General features: G+C 33.5%; 2 protein-coding genes across 3 annotated transcripts; both read right to left on the bottom strand.

The window, feature by feature from the left end:
* Window positions 1-770: 770 nt before the first annotated feature.
* Window positions 771-9289, bottom strand: LOC113081520 (heat shock protein HSP 90-alpha). Its single transcript, XM_026253593.1, has 10 exons — window positions 9137-9289; window positions 7259-7625; window positions 7046-7179; window positions 5487-5792; window positions 4374-4539; window positions 4108-4298; window positions 2897-3044; window positions 2541-2809; window positions 1205-1538; window positions 771-1133 (listed from the first exon to the last, which is right to left on the bottom strand). The coding sequence occupies exons 1-10, from the start codon at window positions 9287-9289 to the stop codon at window positions 1024-1026; spliced, it is 2178 nt and encodes a 725-aa protein (XP_026109378.1). The 3' UTR covers window positions 771-1023.
* A 1805-nt stretch (window positions 9290-11094) lies between these two features.
* On the bottom strand, window positions 11095-16256 carry LOC113081521 (heat shock protein HSP 90-alpha 1-like). 2 transcript variants are annotated; one of them, XM_026253595.1, is made up of 11 exons: window positions 16077-16256; window positions 14694-14846; window positions 14251-14617; window positions 14032-14165; window positions 13647-13946; window positions 13189-13354; window positions 12899-13089; window positions 12673-12820; window positions 12316-12584; window positions 11902-12235; window positions 11096-11360 (listed from the first exon to the last, which is right to left on the bottom strand). In XM_026253595.1, exons 2-11 carry the CDS (start codon window positions 14844-14846, stop codon window positions 11251-11253), a joined length of 2172 nt encoding a protein of 723 aa, XP_026109380.1. In that variant the 5' UTR covers window positions 16077-16256; the 3' UTR covers window positions 11096-11250. The 2 variants fall into 2 exon arrangements, with proteins under 2 accessions (XP_026109379.1, XP_026109380.1); XM_026253594.1 differs by lacking the exon at window positions 16077-16256 and having other exon boundaries at window positions 11095-11360; window positions 14694-14852.
* Window positions 16257-18157: the final 1901 nt, after the last annotated feature.

Consider the following 18157-nt stretch of genomic DNA (forward strand, 5'->3'; position numbering starts at 1 on the left):
TGAATCAGTTCGGGAGTTCGGAGCTGCTTCGCGGATCATTTGAATCAATTCGAGAGTTCGGAGTGGGTTCGCGAATCATTTGAATCAATTCGGGAGTTCGGAGCGGGTCAATTAAAGCACTGCATATTAACTATATTTGTTTTTATCAAACCATTTATTTCTTTATTTTCCTGTTATTAAAGTTGCTTTTACAACAATTTTCAATAAGGTTTTATTAAAACTTTTTTTTAGTTTTTGTTTCCAAGAAAAAAAAAGATAATTTTTTTTTTTGTTTAAAAAATTAATTTATAAAATATAATATATTACTGTAATATTTAATTAAATTGATGCCGTCTCTTACACGTCTAGATAGAATGGTTTTCATATGGCTTAATATTTTTAATAAAGCTGTAATTGTTAACACATTTATATTATTATAAATATTTTCATAATGTATTTATTAGTAAGTTACAATAAGGTTGTATATTTTTAAACCCTTTTTATGTTGAAGTTGATAATAAGAACGCCTCATTTTAATTATTTTCATTTACTGTATTACAGTCATATTTTCAATAAAATATTTTTAAAAACCCTAAAAAATGTCAAGGTCCTAAAAACAGCCTTCAATGTATTGTGTGTCTTAAAAACACAATAATTAAATGCATGAATGAGTACATTTAAAAATAAATGCATCAATTAAATATGTGAGATAAATGAAAGATTAAGTAGATAAAAATTTAAAAGAATAAAAAACTTGTAAAAGGAACAGATTCAGACGCAGGAGGAGTGTTTCTGATACAGCAAGCTTTATTTCAGGATCCCGTCTTGTTAATAATACAGTATCAGAGTTTAAGTTACATTCAAACACTCAAAATCAACATTGGAATGTTAATTAATAAATACAAAACAAGTGTATACACAACTCAAACGAATATAAAAAGGGAATGTGGCATAGCGAGAGCTTTTACAAACAAAGCTGGAATGAACATGAACTGAATCAGTGATCGGAGCAAGAATCTGTTTCCAGACGAAGCGGTCAGTCGGTCAGTCGACCTCCTCCATGCGGGACGCGTCCTCGTCTCCCTCCAGCGCAGGCATGTCCTCGACGGGGGCCGAGCTCGGCTCTTCTGTGCACACGTCGTCCTCGTCGATGCCTGAAACACAAACCTGGTTTAGATGCTGGTTTGGGAAATGCAATCTGCTGTGTTTGAGTTCTCAGACGCACCTAAGCCCAGTTTGATCATCCTGTAGATGCGGTTGGAGTGTGTCTGTGGGTCGTCCAGCGTGAAGCCCGAGGAGAGCAGAGCCGTCTCGAACAGCAGGATCACCAGATCCTTCACTGATTTGTCGTTCTTGTCGGCTTCTGCTTTCTGGCGGAGCGTCTGGACGATGGGGTGATCGGGGTTGATCTCCAGGTGCTTCTTGGCTGCCATGTAGCCCATGGTGGAGTTATCCCTCAGAGCCTGGGCCTTCATGATCCGCTCCATGTTTGCCGTCCAGCCGTAGGTGCTTGTGACGATACAGCAGGGCGAAGACACCAGACGGTTCGAGACGGTCACCTGACGCACAGATCAACAGAGATTCGAGATCAGGGGTGCAAAAATCAGTGTAAAAGATTTAACTGAGTAATTAAAGATATTTAGTTTCTGAATTATATTTGACATGCATTTTGAAATATATAGCTGCCATTTAAATTTTAGGGAAAATGTGCAAATGATTTAAATATAAAATCTGTTTAAAATACTGACAAATTACATGGAATTAATATAAATAAGGTTAAAATTAATAAATAAAAAGATAAAAACCTTTTACATTTTAGAAACATAGTTGAAAAAAAAATTAAATAATTAACAAAATATAAGATTAAACTAAATAGATAAATTAGATTTTTTTTTAAAATAAATAAAAGAACAAATAAATAAAATAGAGTTTTTATTAATTTTATTTAAAAAACTTTAGCATTTTAGGAATAGTGTATAAATAAATAAGTAATTAACTAAATATAAGATCAAGCTAAATAGATAAATTTGATTTGATTACTTTTTAATAAAAATACAACAAATAAAATAAAATGGAGATTAAAATGTAATTTTGAAAATAAAAATAACACCCTTTTACATTTTAGGAACATAGTTAAATTTTTTTTGAATTAATTATAATGTAAGGTTAAACTAAATAGATTAATTAGATTTAACAAGAGATAAAAATACAGATTTAAATTAATAAAAAAAATAGATAAAAATATTTTACACTTTAGGAACAGTGTTAAAAAAAACAAATAATTAACAAAATACAAGATAAAACTAAATAGTTTTTAAAACAGAGAAAAATACATAAAATAAATAAAACTCTAGAGAGTAGAAAAAAAAATGAAATCAAATATTTTTCAAAATAACAAATGATTAAAATAAGAATTATTTAAAATATACAGCAAAATGTAGTGGGATGTAAATGTAACATCAAATAAATATTCTCCAAATAATGTTTTATATGTGTATAATATGTGAGTTGGATGAAACCTACATCTTTTATATGTTTAATACGTTATAGTTGATCTGTACCTTCTCCACTTTCTTCTCCAGGATGTCTTTCATGATCTTGCACAGGTTCTCAAACGTGGCCTTCTTCTCCTCCTGCTTCTTCTTCTCCTCCTCGTCCTCGGGCAGCTCCAGACCCTCTTTGGTCACCGAAACCAGGTTCTTTCCCTCGAACTCCTTCAGCTGCTGGACGCAGTATTCATCGATGGGCTCGATCATGTAGATCACCTCCAGACCGGCTTTACGCAGACGCTCCACAAAAGCAGAGTTGGCCACCTGATCTTTAGTCTCACCTTTGGAGAAGAAGAAGAAGAGCAAGCGTGAGTTACAGTCATGAATGCAGTGATGTGCAGAGCATGGAGAGCTCAGTGTGTCTGTACCAGTGATGTAGTAGATGTGCTTCTGACTGTCCTTCATGCGAGACACATAGTCCTTGAGGGACACCATCTCGTCTCCAGAAGACGATGTGTAATAGCGGAGCAGCTCTGAGAGTTTCTTCCTGTTCTGGGAGTCTTCATGGATGCCCAGCTGTGTGGCGGGAAAATACTCTTCAGTTATGACTCTTCATTTAAAGACGAGTGATGTTCAATAATATTATCAATCTGACTGCACTGAATTCAGAACTGTTGTGTTTTAGACACATTAAAGAATCTGAGGTTTTTGCTTTTTTGTAGCAATTTGCAATAAGGTTGTATTTTTAAAAAAAAATAAATATAGCTCAAATACAGCTAACAAAAGTGATAAATATTTAATAAAACTAAATATTTTCCAAATAATGATCTTTCACAGCTTAAATTGGGGCTTTTAACATGAAATGTAAAATTTGAGGGACATAATAAATAATAAAAAAATAATAATAATAAAATATTAAATTAAATAGATAGTGAATAAAAAAAAATATATATATATATATATATATATATATATATATATATATATATATATATATATATATATATATATATAAATAACAAATTTGGTATTCAAGCTATCAACATAATAAATAAAAATAAATAATAAAATATTAAATTAAATAGATAGTGAAAAAAAAAAATATATATATGTATATATATATATATAACAAATTTGGTATTCAAGCTATCAACATAATAAAAATAAATAATAATAAAATATTAAACTAAATATATAGTGAATTAAAAATAATAAAAATAAATAAATAAAAAAAGATAAATATAACTAACAAATTGGGTATTCAAGCTATCGACTTTTAAACATTTATGTTTATAAATATGCTTCAAAAAAAAAAAAAAATCTTTTTAGTTACTATTTACAATAAAGTTTTAAATTTCTAACATTGATGTTTTTAAGTTAACGAGTGCATCAATATTTTATTTATTAAAAAAAAAATTCGTTTTAATTTTAATGTGCTTTTGTAAAATGCAGTGCAGTATTTAATCACCTTTATCCTGTTACAGTGAACTGAACCGAGTTTATCAGAATGACTCAGAATCAGAATATGGTACAAGTGATGGATTTTGTGACATTAAAGCTGTTATTTTCCTCTTTATCTCTGTTGAAGCTGCTTTGAATCCATCTCTAGTGTAGAAACGACGCCGAGTCGTCTGCTCACCTTGATGTTCTTGGAGAACTGCTCGTAGTATTTCTTGTAGTTGTCTTTGTCCTCGGAGAGTTCGGTGAAGAGCTCCAGACACTTCTTGACCAGGTTCTTGCGGATGACCTTCAGGATCTTGCTCTGCTGAAGCATCTCTCTGGAGATGTTGAGCGGCAGATCCTCAGAGTCCACAACACCCTTAATGAAGTCTGGTGAAGGAGACAGAGATCACATTAGGCTCTGAGGATCCTGGGAGATACCTCCTCCTGGATTCAGACACTTACTGAGGTATTCTGGGATGAGCTCGTCACAGTTGTCCATGATGAAGACCCTGCGCACGTACAGCTTGATGTTGTTCTTCTTCTTCTTGTTCTCGAACAGATCGAAGGGAGCTCTGCGAGGCACAAAGAGCAGCGCGCGGAACTCCAGCTGACCCTCCACAGAGAAGTGCTGCGAGGAGAGAAGGTCAGAGTTCAGGAGAACGGGATGTTTGGGACAGAGTCCTGCGCCTGCGATGCGTCATGTGTTTAATATCGCAACCACAAACACTCTGATCAATAGCATGCTACGTCGTCACATGATCTCTTTGTTATGTGTGGTGTCAGTTCTTTAGGAAATAAAAATGTTGCATGTTAAATATTATTTTAAAATATCATTTTTATCATCAAGTCTCATTGAATGAGTAAAAAAAAAGCAAAACCTACAAATAAATAAATAAATATTTTCCATTTTATTAATTTTTTTAAATGATTTATTCATTTTTTTTTTTTTTTTTGTATTTTTAAGAAATAGCTTTTCTTTAAATACATTTAATTTATAATAATAATAAAAAAATCTAAGGGATTAAAATCTATGGAAGCTATAGGGAGCTCTTTCACATAATCAACAACAGAGACCAAACTTAGATTAAATTACTATTCCCAAAAAAAATAAAAAAATAAATAAACACTAAAAAAAAAAAAAAAAATTATATGCAAATGCACATAATAAAGTTTTTAAATTCTAAAAATTTAAATTATATTTGTTATATATAATATATTAAACAGTGGCTCTCATGACCTTTGCTCTAATAACAGATTTATTTAAATATATGCTAAATAATTAAAACATCACTAACAGGTAAATAAGTAAAATATGAGTATGAAGGCTAATATTTAGCGAAGTTATCTTCTTTATAGCACACTAACGAGCTGAGTACAACTGAGGGAAATTAAATGCAACGTACCTTTTTCCAATCGTAAGCTTCATGTTTGATTAGTAATATGTATTGCTAAGAATTCATTTGAACAAGTTTAAAGTATTTAATTTTTGACTCAGATTTCAGATAGTTGCATCTCAGACAGATCTGGTCCGATCCTAACTAACACACATGGATGGAGAGAAGAGTTTGTGGTCACCTTGACGGCCAGGTGGTCCTCCCAGTCGTTGGTCAGACTCTTGTAGAATTCGCCGTACTCCTCGTTAGTGATGTCATCAGGGTTTCGGGTCCACAGGGGCTTGGTCTTGTTCAGCTCCTCCTGGTCGATGTACTTCTCCTTGATCTTCTTCTTCTTCTTCTTCTTGTCTTCGTGGTCCTCGTCGTCGGAGCCCACGTCTTCGATCTCGGGCTTGTCCTCGTCCTTCTCTTCCTCCTTCTTCTTCTCCTCCTTCTCCTCTTCCTCCGCCTCGTCGTCGCTCACCTCTTTGTCTCGCTCCTTCTCGACCTGAGATGATCGAATCGTTCAAACAAAAGCTGCACGTGAGGCTTTTAGATTTGCACAGATGCAATCAAGAGCTAAATAAGTCCGTTTCTATGAATGTTGGGATATAATTATATAATTCAGGATCCTTCGTGAATATTTGCTGCTGATGTTTTCATTTATTTTTGAGGATAAGATTTAAAAAATAAATATTTAATGTCTTTACATGTAAGATTTGAGAAGCATAAACATTGGAATGTGTTATTAAATCACTGAATTATTGCCTTTGAAGTTAATTTAACTTTGTTTAATAAGCTACTGTTTGTTTTTTATTTATACAAGCTTTTTATTTTAAAACGGTCTTTAAATGTAAAAGACACATTATAAATGTAATCAATATTATAAAATATTTTACAAATATTTAATTAGTATATTTAAGATTAAAAAAGGGGGAAAAAAGGAATTTAATTTGTTTAGATGTGTGTCATGAAACCTTTTACAGGAATCAAAACACCATAAACATGTGAATGTGTTCCTAAATTATTCAAATATTAATTAAGTTGATATAACAATTTAACTATATTTTTTATATACATTTGAATTTTTTATATAATTTTTTTTAAATATAAAAAATAATCTATGGTTTAAGAAATGTAAAAAAATTTAATTGTCGAGATGCATGTCATGTGACCACATGTATGTTGTTAAATTACTGAAATATTAATATTTAACTATAATTTACAAGCTACTAAAGTTTTAATTATACAAACATCAAATCTTTTAAAATATTTAATGTTTTAAAAATGAAAAAAAATAAAATAAATATATATATATATATATATATATATATATATATATATATATATATATATATATATATATATATATATATATATATATATATATAATTGTTTATCTGCATGTCAGTAATAAACATTAAAGAAGCATAAACAGGAGAATGTGTTATTAAATTACTGAAATATCACCTTTTTTAAGTTATTAATTAATTATATTTTTTATTTACACAAATTTACAAAATTATATAAATTTTTTTAAATGTAAAAAAAATTAAAAAATATTTAAAATATGAAAAATATATAATACAAATGTTTAATTAGTATATTTTAAAATGATAATAATAATTTGTTTAGACGCATGTCATTTATAACCAACAGAGAAGGATAAACGTTTAATATTATTGAAATATTAACTCATGGAAGACTAAAAACAGAGTTTGTGACTGCCTTATTTTTCGATTAACGAGTCAAAGCGCTTACGAAGAGTGTGATGGGGTATCCGATGAACTGCGAGTGCTTCTTGACGATCTCTTTGATCCGTCGCTCTTCGATGTACTCCGTCTGATCCTCCTTCAGATGCAGGATCACCTTCGTTCCTCGACCGATCGGTTCGGCTGCAGAGACACAAACATCCGTTAACCTGCAGCTCACAGCGTTTCAGTCGAATCGATCACAGGATCACACCACACTCACAGCTGTCCACTTTAACAGTGAAGGATCCTCCGGCGGACGACTCCCAGGCGTACTGCTCGTCATCGTTGTGTTTGGTGATGACCGTGACCTTCTCGGCCACTAAGTAGGCGGAATAGAAGCCCACTCCGAACTGACCGATCATGGAGATGTCCGCTCCGGCCTGCAAAGCCTCCATGAAGGCCTTGGTGCCGGATTTGGCGATGGTTCCCAGGTTGTTGATGAGGTCAGCTTTGGTCATGCCGATGCCGGTGTCGATGAGGGTCAGCGTGCGCTCTTGTTTGTTGGGAATGATTTCGATTTTAAGGTCTTTTCCTGAGTCCAGCTTGCTCGGGTCTGTGAGACTCTCATAGCGGATTTTATCCAGAGCCTGGTGGAAGGTAATAATATTTAATTTAGTTTTACAGTTCCTTTAGATCAATTAAGCAGCGTTTATAAGACAGAAAATGTCATGTGCATCTTTGTATATTTTATTTTATTAATGAGTGTTTACGTGAAAAAGATGAAAGCTTTTTTTAATATATGAGTTAATTATCATTACTATTTTGCATTAAAATTCCTATTTCTTGTAATGTGCTTCGTTGTTATTACTTATGAATCACTCATTAATAAAAAAAAGTAAGTATTTTTCAAGAAAAATTGCTTAAGGACATGATTACTGAAGCAATTCTTTTTTTTTTTTATGTGACTTCATTATTATTATGCGTTATATTATTGTTATATTTTTGTAACATGCTTCTTTGTTTTTTATAATTTTATTACTCACTGTTTATGTTTTTACTGAAGTAATGTTTACTTAAAAGCAACACTTGAAAGCTACATGCTATTTTTATACTTTTATTTAAGTATATTAATTTATATTACTAGTTTAAAACACTCTGTTATATTGATTTTAAGAAACCAATAATTGTAATAATTACTTTTTTTTTTTAATGGCACGTAGCCTTCAATTATTTGTATTTAAATGTTTTTTTTTTTTTTTTTTATGTAATATTTACTTGCTAAAAACTTTACTTACTAAAAAATCTTGAAACCTACATGTCATTTTTTTATATAATGTTTTATAATATTAATTTGTAGTATTATTTTTAAAAACACCTTCTGTTAAATTGCTTGTGATGTGCTTTATTACAGATGTACAAGTCAGTAATAAAAATAACAATAATTAATTTAAAATATATATAATAAAAATACAAAAATAAAGTAAAATAGCTTAAGACATGTTTACTGAAGATTAAATGCAATTGTTTAATATGGTTTATTTATAATAAGCAACATGCTTATTCTTTTATTAATTTATTACTGACTAAACGGTCAACAATAATCACAATGTAGCCTTGAAGTAAAAATTGAAAAAATAAAAAAATAAATTAAAAAACATTTTTGTTTAACTTAACCTTAATTTATTATACATAATTTAATGATTATGAAAATTGTTTTAAAAATTAAAAAAGGATATATTACAAATATTTCTTTATCAGCATGTCATTAATCAACATTAAACATGCAAATGCGCAATTCCTGAAATATTACCTTAAATCACTGTTAATATAGTGATATTAACTGATAATATTTAATATAATAACTAAATAACTTCACTTATTTTTGTTTAATCTATTGACTGACTAAACCTAGTCTAGTTTCAGAAAAAAATGCATTAGCTAATTAATATTAAAAAATATATATTGTTGTGATTTGACGTTATTTTAAATTCCGATTTATGCATAATCATTAATAAACAAATTAAACATCGATTTTCTTTTTGTAGTGTTATCGAGTATAGATATGAGTATGCACACTTTGAATGTAGTTAGGGTTATTACTACGTTACTCACTAGTCACTATACTATTACTCAAGTCTTTGACAGCACAGATGCGTACATCTGAAGAGTTGGAGATGAGCTCCCTGAGGAAGATCTCTTTGTTGGAATAGAAAGTGTTGATGATGAGAGACATGAGCTGAGCGATCTCAGCCTGGAAGGCGAAGGTTTCTGCTTCCTCCTCCATCATCGGCTGCTCGTGTTCCTCCGGCATCTGGAACACAAACACACTCTTATTATACAGTTGTATTCTAGGGTGTTACGCAATAAATCCAACTATTGTTTTTGTCTTAAAAAGTGAAAAGTGTGTAGATGTATGAAAGCAAAACCAGATAAAGTTATCAACAAGATCCAGAAATTGAAAGTGAAAGCACTGAAGCTCGGCTTATAGAAGCAAAAGAGGAACTAATTTCAGAACAAATAATACTAATTTCTGATGCATTGTAGTTAAATATTTATTTATTATTTTGAGGAGGTTGATTGGTATTTAATACTATTTGTGCAATAATTATAGCCCATTAATTGCCACTTATATATATATATATATATATATATATATATATATATATATATATTAATCAGTCAGTAAAAAAAAAAAAAAATTTTTTTTGAACCAAGTAAAATTGTTTAAATGAAGACATTACTGAATAAATGCATTTCATAAAAATGCATGATCAATGCAATTGTTTAAAAAAAGATTTAATAATTAATTTGCATTCATTTAAAAAGCATTGTTGTATTATTTTTAATTAATTACTGACTAAACTAATAGTTTTACTATTTATTTAATACTTTGAGGAGATCGTTTGGTACCAAATACTATTTGTGCAATAATTATAATCCATTAATAGCCACTTAAAAAAAATTATAATATTAATCAGTCAATAATACATTTTCTTTTTTAAATAGATCTTCTCCGTTTTAGTTCAATAATGTTTATTTACTATTTTGCAATAATTATGTTCCATTAATGGCTACTTAAAAATATTTTAAAAGTTATACTATACTGTATAACCTTTCTAAGTCATTTAAGAATCATAACATGGTTTAATTCACATGCATTAATTCTATATTCTAATATATTGAGTCCCACGCAAAGGCGGAACTCGAGCGCCTCCTATCGGTCCGAGCCGCTCATTACAAGCTTCTAGAAGATACTAAACTCTTTAACATGCGGCACAAATAAGTGAATTAGACACTGAACTGCATACTTTTCAGATATTAAAAACACCAGTGCATTCTGTTACACTTTAAGCTTTAATAATATCAACAACGTCTATAAAATCACATATAATGAGGTCCGTGCATGTGTAATAACTCCTCGAATGCGTTCATAAGCGCATTTAACGTTTAATCTGATGGAAATCCTCTGAGGTAATTTAACAACTCCAGATGGTCTGAGGACTGCAATATGGTGATTTAAACACACTAACAGCAACCTAATGATGTTGAAACACATTTGAAATTGAGATAGGAAATTAAAAAACTAGCGCAGCGGTTTCTCAACTGTCAAAAGAGTGTTGACGAACAGATGAAGCGCGAATAAACGGCGAATATCACGGCGAAAAGAGATAAAAGTTAAGTGAGTCGGGATGTTATTTAGAGTCTGTATTCTTACCTTGAACGGTGTGTTAGAGTAAGTTATATTAAGCTGCTGTCTTTAAGGCTTGTAGAGTTTTCTCCTCAGCTGTCACTGAGCTCCGGGGGATCCTCTTATATACGTAAATACGGGAGCGCGGACGCTCCAGAAATCTCTCGAATCTTCTCAACGCTTTCCAATGGACGCAGGGGGAGAGGCTTGACTGTCAATCATCCCCGCGCGCCTCCGTTTACAACCGTTAAAGGGGCGTGGCCGAAACTGAGGTGAAATTTCTAGATCGTTTGAAGCGAAATAAAAAGTGACTCCAGATCATCTTTATCATTCATTTATTAAAAACTTTCATCTTTGGTTTACAAAAAAAAAAAAAAAAAAAAACTAAAAACAACAACAACGAAAAATTTTTATTATAAAAGGTCAGAAAATTCGATTTTTTTTTTTGGTACAGTAACTACAAACACACAAAAAAGCATTACAAGAAATTCATTTAGCTAGTTAACGTTTCTCTTTTGGATTGTTTTTACAAAAGTAATAAATTAAATGCATTAACAGTTTAGCGCTATTTACACTTAAACTCTTTAGTCAACTTCCTCCATTCTAGAACTGTCTTCATCGCCTTCTAGAACCGGCATGTCTTCTTCAGCAGGTTGAGTAATGTCTTCTACAGTAGATTCATCATCATCAATGCCTGAAAGAGAAGAGATTAAATATAATTAAGTCATTTTTTCACAATGAAATTTCATTTATGACTACACCCTTAAAAATAAAGGCTTTACAAGAACCATTTTTGGTTTCCCAAAGAACCTTTCATTGAACAGTTCTTAAAAGAATCATTTTTTATAAGTGTGAAGAACATTTTAACCTATTTTTTCCATTAGAAAGAACATTAAGTTCAATGGAAAGGTTCCATGGATGTTAAAGGTTCTTCCTGGAATCAAAGTCAACCTTTATTTTTAAGAGTCTAATGGTGGACTGAAATGTTTAAGTGGATAATAAAAATAAAAAATAAAACATTATTTGTCAGTGTGAAGTGCATTTTAATCATCTTAAGACACTTTTTTTTCCCACTATGCATTGGAAAGGTTCTATTGATGGTTCTAGATGCAAAAAATTGAGAGTGTAGTGGTGGACTGATATTTTACCAATAACTATTAATGCATTAATAATGGTGATAAACTCTAGGCTAGTGTGTATAAATGTTTAATTTTTGAAGTCATCCATCATCTTACCAAGACCAAGTTTGATCATCCTGTAGATGCGGTTGGCGTGTGTTTGTGGGTCTTCCAGAGTGAATCCAGAGGAAAGCAGAGCGGTTTCGAACAGCAGGATCACCAAGTCTTTCACAGCCTTGTCGTTCTTGTCAGCTTCTGCTTTGTCTCTGAGGGTCTCGACGATGGGATGGACGGGGTTGATCTCTAGGTGCTTTTTAGCGGTCATGTAGCCCATGGTGGAGTTATCCCTCAAGGCCTGAGACTTCATGATCCTCTCCATGTTGGCCGTCCATCCGTAGGTGCTTGTGACGATACAGCAGGGCGAAGCCACCAGACGGTTTGAGACGGTCACCTGTTTGGACACACTATCATTTAATGGCTCTGAAGAGTGTGCACTTCAAAACCAAAGTCTCGCATGCTAACGGCTCATACCTTCTCAATCTTTTTGTCCAGGATGTCTTTCATGATCTTGCATAAGTTCTCATATTTGGCCTTTAAATCTTCCTGCTTCTTCTTCTCCTCCTCGTCCTCGGGCAGCTCCAGACCCTCTTTGGTCACTGAAACCAGGTTCTTGCCATCGTATTCCTTCAGCTGCTGGACGCAGTATTCATCGATGGGCTCGATCATGTAGATCACCTCCAGACCGGCTTTACGCAGACGCTCCACAAAAGCAGAGTTGGCCACCTGATCTTTAGTCTCACCTTTGGAGAAGAAGAAGAAGAGCAAGGTTTATAAGAAAATGAATTGTGTGTTAAAATAATGTTTAAATTAATATTCCCAAATACTAACCAGTGATGTAGTAGATGTGCTTCTGACTGTCCTTCATGCGAGACACATAGTCCTTGAGGGACACCATCTCGTCTCCAGAAGATGATGTGTAATAGCGAAGCAGCTCTGAGAGTTTCTTCCTGTTCTGGGAGTCTTCATGGATGCCCAGCTGCAATTGGGAAAATCCATTTTAGCCTGGAAGTATGATAGATGTGATTTTCAATAACTTCTCGAAAAGTGAACACACCTTGATGTTCTTGGAGAACTGCTCGTAGAACTTCTTGTAGTTGTCTTTGTCCTCGGAGAGTTCGATGAAGAGCTCCAGACACTTCTTGACCAGGTTCTTGCGGATGACCTTCAGGATCTTGCTCTGCTGAAGCATCTCTCTGGAGATGTTGAGCGGCAGATCCTCAGAGTCCACAACACCCTTAATGAAGTCTGGTGAAGAAAGTTGAACTCGTTTACATCCAAACTCACTCGTCAAATTAATATCACATGTATAATTTCTAGGAATTGTTTGCAAATGAAGACACTTACTGAGGTATTCTGGAATGAGCTCCTCACAGTTGTCCATGATAAAGACCCTGCGCACGTACAGCTTGATGTTGTTTCTTTTTTTCTTGTTCTCGAAAAGGTCAAAAGAGGCTCTTCTGGGTACAAACAATAGAGCGCGGAACTCCAATTGGCCCTCAACTGAGAAGTGCTGCAACAACAAGACGATTGGTGGTTTAACAAAAAGAAAATTGATGGTTTAAAAACAGGACGATTGGTGGTTTAAAATCAAGATGATTGGTGGTTTAAAAACTCAATGATTGGTGGTTTAAAAACAAGATGATTGGTGGTTTAAAAACAAGAATATTGGTGGTTTGAAACAAGATGATTGGGGGATTAACAAAAAGACAATTAATGGTTTAAAAACAAGACGATTGGTGGTTTAATCATCTAGTCTACTCAATAAGATCTCCATCCATTTCTGACTCAATATTCCTACCAACCTTAACAGCCAGGTGGTCCTCCCAGTCGTTGCTCAGACTCTTGTAGAACTCGCCGTACTCCTCGTTAGTGATGTCATCAGGGTTACGGGTCCACAGGGGCTTGGTCTTGTTCAGCTCCTGAGCGTCAATGTACTTTTCCTTGACCTTCTTCTTCCTCTTGTTCTGACCATCTTTGGTGTCTTCATCTTCATCGGCGCCCAAGTCCTCAATCTTGGGTTTGTCTTTCTCATCGCCGGCCGCCACCTCCTCCTCCTTTTCTCCTTCTTCAAGGTCAACCTCTTTCTCTCTCTGTTTCTCAACCTGCAAGATGAAAATCAATGGTTTATTTGTTCAAGTGGAGAGGAAGCAAGGTTTGCAGTACTTGTACCAAAGTACAAGGACTTACGAAGAGCGTAATGGGGTAACCGATGAACTGAGAGTGCTTCTTCACGACTTCCTTGATGCGCTTCTCCTCAACATATTCGGATTGATCCTCTTTAAGGTGGAGAATGACTTTGGTGCCACGCCCAATGGATGGACCTGTAATTCCAAAGCAAATGCATAAGTCAAGTTCCAGTCCTTTTATAGACTAAAAAAGCAATAAAACACTTATGAGGGCTCATACCGTAGTCTGGCTTCACTGTGAAGGATCCACCAGCTGCAGATTCCCAGATGTACTGCTCGTCATCGTTGTGTTTGGTGATGACCGTGACCTTCTCGGCCACTAAGTAGGCGGAATAGAAGCCCACTCCGAACTGACCGATCATGGAGATGTCCGCTCCGGCCTGCAGAGCCTCCATGAAGGCCTTGGTGCCGGATTTGGCGATGGTTCCCAGGTTGTTGATGAGGTCAGCTTTGGTCATGCCGATGCCGGTGTCGATGACTGTAAGCGTGCGCTCTTTCTGATCGGGGATGAGTTCAATCTTCAGGTCCTTGCATGAGTCGAGTTTGCTAGGGTCCGTCAAGCTCTCATATCTGATCTTGTCCAACGCCTGTTTTGAAGATATATGCATTGCATTTTTGGAACGAACATTGGCACATAAACGGAGAACGCACTGATTGACTTACATCTGAAGAGTTGGAGATGAGCTCCCTGAGGAAGATCTCTTTGTTGGAATAGAAAGTGTTGATGATGAGAGACATGAGCTGAGCGATCTCAGCCTGGAAGGCGAAGGTTTCTGCTTCCTCCTCCATCGTGGGCTGTGTGGCGTTCTCAGGCATCTGCATAAAACATACATAATCAGGATTATAAATAAGGATTCTGGAATATCAAGTCTTAATAAATTTGGAAAAAAACAAACAAATGTATTTTTTTGGATTACGCCTGTGAACTAAATATATTTTATACTAAAATGTTTTATGATACAATCCTCTATTAAAGTTTTTTTACTTTCATCACTCAAATTCTTATTAATTAAAAACACAGATTATTAATAACTAAAATGTTGAAAATAAATGTAAAAATATTAAATAATCATTTTTTTATGTATTATAGTTTTATATTTATATACTTATTTTAGTACATACAGTTAAACTAAATGAAAATGAGAGCTGTTGCTTCGGTAAACTAGCCGAAATAAAATGTTAGATTTTTTATTTAACAGTTATTTTATGGATTTAGTTTAAATTTAGGTATCAATAATAACGATATTATATTTATCTTTACTAAACATGTTGAAATGGCAGATGTTGAAATGACAACTTAGTGATATTTTAATAATTATATATATATATATATATATATATATATATATATATATATATATATAGATAAAAAGATATATATCTTTTTTTTTATTCTGTCTGTGATATTCCTCTGGAAATTCACAGATATTTAATACTATAAATATTTTGTGCCACAATGCTTTTGTTTCTTTTATAACTACAATTCTAAAATTCCTATGAAGTAAAACTTAAAGATTATTCAACTCAAAAGGTGAAAAAAAAAAAAAAAAAAAGATTATTAATTATCTCTGGCCAAAAGCGTTTAGACTTTAAATGATTGATAAAGAAGCAACAGCTGATCCGTCGAATCTACAGCACGTGTTCAACACCTGTCTCTGTGAATCTCAAAGCAGTGTCACATGTCACAGAAGCAGCAGGCAAATGGTGCAATTATGTGACCTGAACTATCTTTTTACCCCATTTGTGGGGGTTTTACTAATGCAATACGACCTATTCTCATTTTAGGATAATATTTTAAGTTACTCCAATTTAACAAATTGTCTGAAAAGAGCCGACATGCTTGCACACATGTGCTCTTCACTTCTGAATGCAACGCATTAAAGCTGCTCGTGTTTTTTAGCTTTAATTCTTAAAGTAAGGAAAATGTTGTAAAAATTAGAAAATTATCAATAAATAAAAATAACGCCATTCAAATGGTTCTGATACAATTGTAACATTTTTTAAAAGCATTTTAAATGAAGATAAAAAACAAGCATGTTGAATTACCTTGATGATTGTCTTCTGTATAAAGCGTCGGTGTTAAAATCCTCTTGGCGTATGGAGATCTACTCCACTTGTGTTGACTTCTCGTCGCTGCTTTCGCTGTATCTGCTGAGCATCAGGCCTTCTTCACTCTTTATATACATGTGAGCTAAGTTTCTGGAACCCACTGTTGAGAAAGTTCTAGAAGCGTGTCCAGTAGAGTAAGGAGCGGGGATAGAGAGCTAAAGTAAGAGCCGGCGAGGCGGCAGGGGGGCGTACTCTACCTCATACCCCCTCTGTCCTTTTTGGGGCAGGGAGTCACAAGAGGTGTCTGTCAATCAGGGCCGGAACGTTCCGGGGGCCACATGGACCTTCAGCGGGGTGCGAGCAAAACATCACAGTGCTTTGAGGTGCCAGAATTCACAATAAAGACTCGAATCACCTGTGAGGTCAAGCTTCCCATCCTGCTGCATTCTGGTCTTCTTTAAACTGCTGGGAACTGTGTTGAAGGTCAATGACCCCAATGGTTTCCATGCAACTTGGCACAAAATGCAAAAACAACAACAACAACAACAACCTTAATCCAAAAATGTAAGTGGTTCCAAACTTGTATGAGTTTATTTCCTCTGTTGAACTCAAAAGAATGTATTCTGAAGAAAGTTGGTAACCTATAGTTGCTGGTAGCCATTGACTTGAATGGAAAAGACTATTATGGAGTACAATGGCTGCCGGCAACTGTTTCGTTACCAACATACTCTTCAAAATGAAAATAAATAAATCAAATAATTAAAATAAATAACAAAAATGATGAACACGTACTGTGTAAAAAAAAAAAAAAGTTCCTTCCTGTTTTGGGTCAGTTTGACCTGTTTTGCTTCATTCTAAAAAATCCTGGGTTGTTTCAACCCAGCTTTGGGTCAAATTCCAACTAACTTAACTTTTGGGTTAAAAATTCAATTTAACTTAATGGTTGGGTTAATCCAATTTTTGACCCAAAGTTGGGTTTATAATAACCCAGCATCTTTTGTAGAGTACACAGACCCAAAATGAAAAACATTTTTGGATGTTTATTTATTTAATTTTTGGCTAATGACACTGATTTAGTGACTATTCACATAATGATTTCCTTATTGGGGGGTGGGGGGGGGCATTTATGCAGTCATGATCAGGACTGATGCTCAATAAAAATATATGTTAGGGAAAGCATGCATATGGTTTAAACTATATTTTTGATGCACTCTACACAAAGATGAAATACAAATGAAGTTGATTCTGAGAAAAGCTCAGGGATGTGATCTAATGCATGGGACTTGGGTGTAGTATGTTTTGTAGTTTGTTTGTTTGGGGCCCAGTGTTGTATTCTGGAACAGTCCAGAGGAGGCGCTGCACTGTTTCCAGCAGTTTCTCTGACAGAAGACAAGTCCAGTGTGTTTGACAGGCTTTTCCAGAAGCACACACTACACACACATCAGACATCTAAGATCTGATTTATCCTGTTAAACAGGTCATCACAAAGTATGTTTTGTAAAGACGTGGAGGAAAATGAAAGTATTGTGAATTTACTTTATGTCTGTATTTATACAAAACTATTTTATTTTATCTTAAGATTAAGTTGCAACTTTTTTATTTTTATTTATTTTGTATTTTTTTATGAGTAGCCTATGCTGTTGACTTAAAAATGTTGTGTATTGTGAATTTACTAATTATTATATTTGGAATATTCTTTCTCCAAATATGTAAATAGACAGAAAAAAATATTACTTTTACTCATTTTAAAATAGAAATTGGTGAATACCTGCACAAATTAAAAGAAACAATAACAAAACATAAATACTTTAAAGTCTTAAATCTATTTTTTGAATAATTTGTAATTGTTTATTGACATGTGTTTGTCTTATTGCGTTCTCTACTATTATTATTAGAGTTTTATTTATTATTGTTTTTGCTTATTATTGATGTAATTATGCATCGTGCGTCGTGAATATTAACTACGTTACGTGACGTTCGACGTATGTTTGTAACTCTTTTCCCATTTTTAATGACAAATAAACAATTCTCAAATTGTCTCGAATTGTTTTTTTTTTTTTTTTTTTTTTGCAATTGTG

The sequence above is a fragment of the Carassius auratus genome, unplaced genomic scaffold, assembly GCF_003368295.1.
Source record: "Carassius auratus strain Wakin unplaced genomic scaffold, ASM336829v1 scaf_tig00034518, whole genome shotgun sequence".
Classification (NCBI taxonomy): Eukaryota; Metazoa; Chordata; class Actinopteri; order Cypriniformes; family Cyprinidae; genus Carassius; species Carassius auratus.

Coding starts and splice junctions, on each gene's coding strand:
- LOC113081521 (XM_026253594.1), bottom strand. CDS start 14,852: ATGCAGATGCCTGAGAACGCCACACAGCCCACGATGGAGGAGGAAGCA. Junction 13,355..13,646: donor AGGACCACCTGGCTGTTAAG/GTTGGTAGGAAT, acceptor TTGTTGTTGCAG/CACTTCTCAGTTGAGGGCCA. Junction 11,361..11,901: donor GATGATCAAACTTGGTCTTG/GTAAGATGATGG, acceptor CTTCTCTTTCAG/GCATTGATGATGATGAATCT.
- LOC113081520 (XM_026253593.1), bottom strand. CDS start 9,289: ATGCCGGAGGAACACGAGCAGCCGATGATGGAGGAGGAAGCAGAAACC. Junction 7,180..7,258: donor CACTGTTAAAGTGGACAGCT/GTGAGTGTGGTG, acceptor GTGTCTCTGCAG/CCGAACCGATCGGTCGAGGA. Junction 4,299..4,373: donor GCTCATCCCAGAATACCTCA/GTAAGTGTCTGA, acceptor CTCCTTCACCAG/ACTTCATTAAGGGTGTTGTG.